The 9409-nt window shown below is 43.6% G+C and overlaps 1 protein-coding gene across 2 annotated transcripts in view; it reads right to left on the reverse strand.

Moving 5' to 3' along the window:
* The window catches only part of TCP11L2 (t-complex 11 like 2), a 38755-nt gene continuing 29346 nt past the window's right edge, over window positions 1-9409 (reverse strand). The window contains exons 8-10 of one of the 2 annotated variants that reach the window (XM_055574890.1): window positions 9158-9339; window positions 6363-6535; window positions 1-796 (exon numbers count right to left, since the gene is read on the reverse strand). In XM_055574890.1, the coding sequence (XP_055430865.1) occupies window positions 552-796; window positions 6363-6535; window positions 9158-9339 (600 nt within the window). In that variant the 3' untranslated portion in view covers window positions 1-551. Of the gene's footprint in view, window positions 797-1691; window positions 1968-6362; window positions 6536-9157; window positions 9340-9409 lie in introns of those variants that run through there. The other variant, XM_055574891.1, reaches the window with a different exon arrangement.

Consider the following 9409-nt stretch of genomic DNA (forward strand, 5'->3'; position numbering starts at 1 on the left):
TCACCAGATGTGATTAGGTATATTTGTAGAATTTGAGGACTTACTATGTAAGTTTCTATTATATATGAATAAAATTTAATTTGTACATTTCAAATACAATTATCCTTACTTCACATCATTTATTTAGAACATCACTCCCCTTGGTTATGATCACAACTTTCAACCCTTTAGGAAGCTGTACCAAAGTTAAAAAAAAAAATCATTAGATTTGATAGTAACAGGTGAGGAAATACAACTCCTTAAGGGTTGAATGAATAAGCCATATATAAATGCTTAAGAAAACATTTATAAGTATTATATAGGTAATAGAATTAAATACAAATTGCTTTCTGTTTGTTAAAAAGTCTCTTTAGGACTCGAAAATGGTGCACATGTAGGGACATTGTGATGTGCGTGTCTCTGCAACGCTGACGTTACTGTGTTACACAACTTCGGGCTAACACTGTGCCTCACACAGGATTGAGAATGTGCCCCTCCGTAATGCCGCTGGTGGAAACAGACCGGGTACCTGGTGCTGGGCTTCCAATCTCTTTTCCAATGTCATTTCCTCTTTAGTTAGTAGATGAAGAAGCTTCTGCCTTCCCTGTGGCTTCCTCACCGAACAGCAGCTTTCGGAGTATATTTGCATAAAATGGTCCATACACTTGTTTGTTGAGATTCACGATGTTTGCGTATTGCAAGCCCAGCGACTCCAGCTCTTGCTGAACGACAGCAAGGCCTCCTGGCACGGGGGGCATGCATCTTGGAGGGCTTGGCAGACAAAGCAGGCTTTTCATGTATAGCTGGATTCGTTTATCTGGGGGAAAAGAAGATATGTTTATCTGTCCTATTATTAAAGCATGTACTTTTTAAACATGAGAATAGTAATTGTGGTAGATGGATTGCAACAACATCCTCAATTCTTTACCCCTTCCCTATACTCATGCCCTTTCCAAGGTAGCATGGCAGTTCTTCCCATCAGGGCTGGAGTCTGGGTGCCCAGGCCTTGGATCAGGGATGGCCTTCTGACCTGCTTTGGCCCATACAGAATGTGGCTGGAGTGATGGTGTGTATGTTTCATGCTCAAGAGGCATGGTTTGAATCTGCCCTTTCAGCCTACCACCACCATGTAAACAAGCCTGGGCCAGATGAGAGCCCCTATCGAGGGAAGCCCAGCTATTCCATCTTAGGCCATCCTAGACCAACCAGTAGCCAACCAAATCCCAAATACTTGAGACAGCCCAGGCGAGACCAGCAGAGCTAACTACCCATGCGGCTGCTTACCATAAATGCATGCATTGAGTCCAGCAAGACCAAATGAACTGCCTAGTTGCCCCACAGACTGGTGAGCAATGACAGATGGAGTCTTAGGGAAATCTGTTACACAGTAATAGCTAACTAATAAAACATGCACAGCACTTTCAGGGTGGAGTGGGGAATCTTTTATAAAAATTCAAATGTCCATAATTTTAGTTATATATCCTAAAGCTGAGTACGTAAACTGGGACTGCTAGTTTAGCCCAGATAGTATTTTTCTAAAAAACAGTAGCAATTTAAAATTCGGGGCTTTCACATAGAAAATCAAATTTTTTGTTCTTCTTGAAAAATCTACAGATCTGGCAAACTTGGGAGCCCAAACTGCCACATGGCAAAGGTGAGCATTCATCTGGGTTTTCTCAGGACAGCTGAAGTTGACACCCGCTGTCTTGGTCTTTATAAAAAGGACACTTTCAACAGTGTCCCGGGTTAGAAAATAAATTATATGATCACCCCTCATGTGGGCAAGAATCTGGAGGCACTGAAGAAGGACCACCCCAACTGGCACTGCCACCTTCTCCACTCTTCCTGCTTCGGTGCATCTGCATTTGAGAAGACTTCAAAAATGCATGCAAATGCTTAAAAAAGGGAAGCTGAGGTGTCCTAGACAAATGGCACTGGACAAGCCAGATCTGCTCCAGCGCAGGCTGCTCCAAGGACATTCTCTGGCTCTGGAAACAGAAATCTCACAAATAAGAACATTTACTAAGGAAAATGAGTGAGTGAGTGAAGTTGCTCAGTCCTGCCTGCCTCTTTGCGACACCATGGACTGTAATCCACCAGGCTCCTCCGTCCATGGGATTTTCCAGGCAAGAATACTGGAGTGGGTTGCCATTTAAATACACTCATCTAATACAGACAGCTGTAATATTACTGAAGTTCTTATATCCAAACACGTCTACCCCAAATCATACATTTCAGCCAGATCTGATCTAGAACTCAAAGTGCCCAGTGTCCCATGTCCATATCTTAGCCCAGACTATTTCCTGTTACTAGAATGCCCTTCCATCTCACTTCATCTCTGCCAAAGTCCAGAGCATCCATGCTGATATTAAAGTCACCTCCTTTCTGTGGCTTTCCTTACCATCTGTTAACTCTCACCCCTTATTATTGTTACTTGAGAACTTCTCTCTCTCACTTCTCAGACAGTAGGCGTTCTGAGGGTGAGGGCTACTTTTTTAGCCTTTATTTCCCTGGTCTGGCAGGCAGCAGGCATGTCATAAATGTTGACTGTAGAGAAGTGAGAATGGAATGAAAAAGGTCTATGAAGATAAACCTCAAACTGAAAACGCAAGAAGCCAGAGAGGAATGGGGGCTGAATAAGACCTGAGCCTCATCCATAATTTTTCAACAAGAGGAAATTATTCATGGAGGGATCACTTGTACAGTTGAAAATTACTTTTTAAAAATGTAGGTGGCTATTAGCATGCAAACAATTTCCACAGCAGGTAATCCATAGATCATTTTTATCGTATACATTTGAAAAAAATGGTTTGAAAGAAAACTTGCTTTCTAATTATCTTTTTTAAAGGCGAAGAACACAGTGGGAGTTGTGATTTTATTGTAAATAAATAGCACATCAACTGAGAACAGAAGAAGGCAGACTGTGGGTACCATGAACAACAGAGGAGGAAAGCTAGGGCTAAACTGGAGCCCTTCTTCTGTCCCAGGGATCCCTCTAAAGTCTAATGTATTCTAGCTCCTCTGTGGGCAGAGAATTCAGAGCAAATGGTCCACTAAACTCCCCGTTAGGCTGGCTGCTCAACTCTCATGAGCCCAGGTCTATTTTTGTCACAGTTATGGTCCAGACACTTTTCTGTGAGACTGTTTAAAGAATGCAGGTCTTTCAAAACTGTTATTATGCTGACAAGTAGTTTTGTCTCTTCTGTGGACGAGTCAGTTTTTAAGCCAAGACTAAAGTGATGGAAGTGTCTGTCCATTTAGGAGCAGCCAAACCCAGCCCCTGCCAAAGACATGCCCTTGGCTTCCAGAGCCTAGGGAGAGACACTCAAGTGAGTCATGCAAGTTGCTAGGCAACAATACTTTGAACAAGGTTATAAAATACTTTCAATTTGCAAAAGAACAGAAAACTTGGAATAGGGAGGGCTGGGTGGAAAAAAGTGGCTTGACTGGATTTTAAGAGGCCTCCTCAGGCTGGGGCATCTCCTGGCCCCCAGCTTCCCCCTCTCTCTCTGGTGCTGCCAGTAGTTCCCTGATCTAAAGCAAGGGCACAGAGAACACCCGAGGCTCTGGCCAGCCTGCCACCTGGCAGCAGGGCTCCAGCTCTGACTGGAGTACCCATCAGAGCAGGTGAGAAAGTGAGTCAGACAGGAAGGCTCCCTACCCTGAGACCCGCTGGTTATATGGCCTCAGGTGAGAGACATTTGACTGCTCCAGCTCTCCATGCATTCATTCATCCACTTCACTGCTGACTTAAAAAAAAATGCACAATGTGAGTTGCAAATTGAGTTCTATTTGGGGCAATATGAGGACTGCAGCCTGGGAGACAGTACCTCAGATAGCTCTGAGAGACTGTTCCAGAGTCATAGGGGAAAGGGACAGTATATATGTGATTTTGGTGAAGGGGGAATGCTGCTGCTGCTGCTGTTAAGTCACTTCAGTCGTGTCCGACTCTGTGCGACCCCATAGACGGCAGCCCACCAGGCTCCCCAATCCCTAGGATTTTCCAGGCAAGAGTACTGGAGTGGGGTGCCATTTCCTTCTCCAATGCATGAAAGTGAAAAGTGAAAGTGAAGTCACTCAGTCGTGTCCGACTCTTAGCGACCCCATGGACTGCAGCCTACCAGGCTCCTCCATCCATGGGATTTTCCAGGCAAGAGTACTGGAGTAGGGTGCCATTGCCTTCTCCAGAAGGGGGAATACATGCAATCAAAAACACATTTTACAAAAGGTTCTGCTAGTTTCATGAAGCTTCTGCTAGTCACGAGAAACAGTCATCACTATGAAGGATTTTAGTGTTTTTCCAAATATGAGGAGATATATGAATTGGGCTCATAAAATCAGCTCCGGAGAATATCTAACTACGTGAAGACCTATCCTGCCAGTTTTCCCCTGAGCACAGAGTGCCTCTTTTCTATTCTCCATCCTGAACTCCTTTCAGGGGGTGTTGGAGGTCAGCAGCTGCAGCAGCACATGATTTAATCCTTAGAGAGGTAGATGGCAAGTGCCAATCTGTGATTGACACGTCCTATATCTATTAAAGGTCATCTCTGGGCCCCACCCCCCATGGTCTGGGGAAATTCCGATGAGCAAAGATGCATCCCATCCTCCTCATGAGACCTGTGCACTAGCGAGGGTCTCCTGGTATGAGGCAGAGACGGCTGACAGCCTGCCCCTCCTCCTCCGAGAAGCACCATGGCCCACGTGCTGGCTGTACAGCCGGAGGTGACAGGCTGTGACACACTTGTCAGCAGTGAAGGTCATGCAGGCAGGGCTCGGCCACAGGCAGCTGAGGTTATGCTGTGTGTGTTACTGTACTCACTGCCACCCCTCGAAGCCCACGTGCTGCACACCAGAGCTCTTACGTGGCCTGGGTGGATTAGATCACCAGCATCCCATGTCCCCAGGGATAAGGTTGAAAGACACCCTTTAAGAATCTCAGCTAAATAATAACCAGTGTTTGTGTTCCTAGAGAAGTCAGGGCGGTGCTTTGAAAATGTGCAGATTCCTCTTGGAATGTTTGGATATTCAAATTCCACACTCCTTCCTCCATCTGGTCCTCTCCCACTGCAGCTGACACTTGCTTTTGTCTCCCACATCACCCTCGTCCCCTTCTTATGGCCACAGCACCCTGATTCTGTCTGGGGGAAACAACTGCTTCCCTAGTTTCAGATCAGGTGTTCAGGTAAAGCTGACTCACCTTGGCTCCAGGAACTGAACACATGTCTTGGGGTTAAGTTTCTTCCACTCTGGCCACCAAAAATGGGTTGTGATCACCAAGTGGAGCTAATGGGATTCAATTCTAGGGTCACAGTTTGAGCTAAGAGGGGAGGGAAACTGACTTTTTTTTTTTTTTGGCTTGATTTAAATATGGAAAAATGCAGGCTGGAGTGGAAGTCATCTTGTTATGCTGGGAAGAGACTATTTTAGAGACAGCCATCCCAGAGGAAGGCAGCGCTGAGGGACCACAAGTGGGAAACAGTGCCAAGACATCATCTGAACTCTGATTAAGCTGTACCAGCAGCCAATCCCCCCAAATGCTCTTTTCTGTGATATGAGCAAGTACAGTCCCTTCCTACTTAAGCCACTTTGTTGTTTAGTCACTAAGCCATGTCTGACCCTTTGCAACCCCATGGACTGTAGCCCATCAGGATCCTCTCTCCATGGGATTTCCCAGGCAAGAATACTAGAGTGGATTTCCTTCTCCAGGGAATCTCCCAGAACCAGGGATCAAACCCAGGTCTCCTGCTTGGCAGGCAGATTCTTTACCACTGAGCCACCTGGGAAGCCACTTTAGAGTTTTAAATTATCTGTCACAGGTAACAGAAAAAAGTCCTGATACATTCTCCATTTCCCCAACTCGCCAACACAATTTGATCCTGAGATATTCATTTTCTTAGCAATCAAGTAGGAAAAAAAAAAAAAAAAACCCACTATGCCTCTCAGTTCTATGGCCCTTTTAACTTTTAGTCTTTCTAAGCATGACCAAGCAAGGGGCCTCAGCTCACACAGGTTAGCTTCCATCAGAGCATCGGTCTATTTTCTGTGAACATACTGCCATCTTGTTTGGATTGCTGTATTGATCTGGGAATTTAAAATGATGGCAGCATGATGTTATTTTCTTCATAAAACCCTATCAGCTGGGTAGTAAGGTAGAAGACCCTGAAACATTCCCCCACTCCACTACATATACACACATAAGCAGCAGTGAGTCCCAAAGCTTTGAAAATATTAATGCTTTCTTCATGTTTTCAATATTTATTCACCATGAGAAGCAGGTAATCTGTTTAAGACTAAAATTTGATTGATACTTAACATTAGCCAAAGCCAGCATGGTAAAGCATATTGACATTGAAAGAGAAACCAATAAAAATATACGGACTCACCAATTAAAGACCAGATAGGATTGTCTTCTTCTTCGATGCTTGAGAATTGGCCTACAAGGTTAGCTTGAACCTCAGCATTTAAAGTTGGTAAACCTCTCTCCATTAGGGTCTTGTTAACCTCAACACAAGTCTGAATGCCGATAGAATTCAGGACTTCCTTCAAGTTAAAGGTCCTACAAAATATGAAACAATAATTCCACCAGGGACAGCTTTTATTCATCAGGTTTTTGTTTGTTTAAAAAATATACCAGCTTGTTTAAAATGTATACCAATTTTATCTTATATAGACAAAAATTACCTCTATTAGAATGAGCTTAGAAAATAAGAAGCTCCTCCCAACCACCAAGCTTTATATGCATCAGACTTTTAAATGCTTAAAACCACTCAATTCTGTAGGAAATACAAAAAGCACAGACAGAAAAATGTGGTCCCTAAAAATAAATCCGCAACCCCATTTTCAGGCAGGGCTATCAGAAAAGGATAGAAAATATTTGTTTAATTTGCAAAATAAACCCTCTGGCCTGAGTGGATTCAGTCATAGATTTTGTTTTTAATGTGCTTAGAAAATAAGATAGAATCAATTCATTTATCCATGCCTGTGCAAGAAACCTTTAACACCAACCAAAAAACAAGAAATAAAGATATTCAGAGGCCAACACCATAAAGACAAATTACCTAAACCTCTTGACCTATCATGATGAAAGATAAGAGACTCTTTCCCACTGTTACTTTCAAGTAGCTGATCAGTAATTCCAAATATATACAGTCTGGAAAGATGTAAAAAGTAGTTAGTGGTGGTGATTTAATAGGTAATGAAAAAGGTATAATAGGAAGCAGCATTTGCCGTGTTCACACTATTGTAAATGATATTGAAAATTGCATCTTGCTATTCAGAAAGGATCTTTAAGACAACTTTGTGCAAAATGGATTAAAGGATAATAGAAGGGGGGATGGTGGTGAGAGGAATTAGACAAAACAACAAAACAATCAGATAGGCAGAACAACTATAAAGATGACGACTTAACAACTAAATAGGTATTAAGAGCTAACATTTATCAAGCACTTACCACGTGCCACACACCTGCACTAAATGCTACACACAAGTCATCTTCAGTTCAGTTCAGTCACTCAGTCGTGTCTGACTCTTTGCAACCCCATGAACCATAGCACGCCAGGCCTCCCTGTCCATCACCAACTCCCAGAGTTTACCCAAACTCATGTCCATTGAGTCAGTGATGCCATCCAGCCATCTCATCCTCTGTCGTCCCCTCCTCCTCCTGCCCCCAATCCCTCCCAGCATCAGGGTCTTTTCAAATGTCATCTTAAGTTGGCATAACTCTAAGGTAGTATCTTTATATCCCTTCTTACAAGTGAGGCCGTGAGACTCAGAGTGACTCAGCTAGGATTTAAACCCTGGTTTGTCTAACCCAAAAGCCTGTCCTTTTAGTAACCATTTTGCCATGCGCTTCATATGAATACTTAGGCAGTACTGGAGGGCTTCCCAGGTGGCTCAGTAGTAAAGAATCTGCCTGCCAATACAAGATACACAGAGATGCGGGTTCAGTCCCTGGTTAGGAAGATCTTCTGGAGTAGAAAATGGCAACCTACTCCAGTAATCTTGCCTGGAGAATTCAATGGACAGAGAAGCCTGTTGAGCTATAGTCCATGGGGTTGCAAAGAGTTGGACACGACTGAGCAGCTAACACTAAGCAGTATTTGGGGACTCACTAAAGGCTTAATAACTTAGAATTCCTGAAAAATGATGGTTAACCAGTGTGGGGAAATGCTAAGAGCAGGTTTCTGCAAAATCAGAACAGGTTTCTTTTCCTTACAGGTCTTGGGTCCTGGAATGTGAAAGAAAAGAGCCTGGCAGGTTAGCACCAGGATCAGTAGAAAGGGCAGGGACTTGACAGTCAGGCTTGGGCTTGGGCTTGGGCTTTGGCTTGGCCTTTTCTTGGTGTACAGCCCAAGGCAAATCCTATTCTCTCTGAGTTTTAGGTCAAAATGAGAACTCTGGATTGCTGGAACCACTTGGGCTAGTTTGGCTTTTAAGATCTAGGATTTTATCAAGTCACGCATGTGCTCTCTGAATAATAAGCAGGAAGATGGGATGTTGGATGTATTGGGTGTAAAATCCCTGAAAACACCTGAGAGGACAGTCAGCAAGAGGAACTGACACATAGGAGACCCATGGAAACACCCGGTCATTGGCCAGGATTAGAAATTTTCTGACTTGGACAGGATTCCCAATAATACAAAATTGAAATGGGATTCTAGTATTCAGTGATGGCTTGATACTGAGAAATGAATGTGGCAAAGACAAAACTTTCACTGACTTGTAAAACATCTCTGAAGGATAGAGATGTCACTACTTCTATAGGCTTCACAGAGGCTGGATCTGTGAAGCTGGTAAACATTTCGTTGCAGAAAAATGATAGAGTCAGAACAACTGAATCAGAAAGCCTCTCTGATAGACCCTGAGCATGATGAATTTCTAGGTATTGTTTGTTTTTTCCACAACACTGTCAAAGGAGAGCTTGTACACACATCCGTCCTAAGTGGAAACACTACACTCACCCTGGCACCTGTTATGGAAAAGACCTCTCCCTACCAACGAGGGACATCTGAGCCTTCAGAGAGATGAAAAGAAACTCTAGGAAAAGAAGGCATGAGCTAAGCTTCTCTAAAGCACGGTCCTAAATACCACATCCAGATTTTCCAAGGTTGTTCATGTTCTCTGAAACACATGCAGAGCTGGAATACAAGGGAGAGCAGATAAAAATGCTGGAACTCACTCTTTGTTCATGCCTTCAAGTAGAACAGCTGAAATCCTTTTTAGTCTGACTGCAAGCTCAGGTAGGCCTTCTGTAAGAGCACCCACCATGTTGTTGGTGATAAGGGCCAGGCAGGCAATCATTTTCAGTTGATTCAGCTTTTCTGTCAGTTCCTGAAGACGTGCTCCATCTGTCATGAGTGTCTAGCATATTTAAGGTTTAAAAATAGAAAGGGAAGCTCAGTACCATGAACGTGTAAAATCAGCAGTGTTA

This window comes from Bubalus kerabau, chromosome 1 (assembly GCF_029407905.1).
Source record: "Bubalus kerabau isolate K-KA32 ecotype Philippines breed swamp buffalo chromosome 1, PCC_UOA_SB_1v2, whole genome shotgun sequence".
Classification (NCBI taxonomy): domain Eukaryota; kingdom Metazoa; phylum Chordata; class Mammalia; order Artiodactyla; family Bovidae; genus Bubalus; species Bubalus kerabau.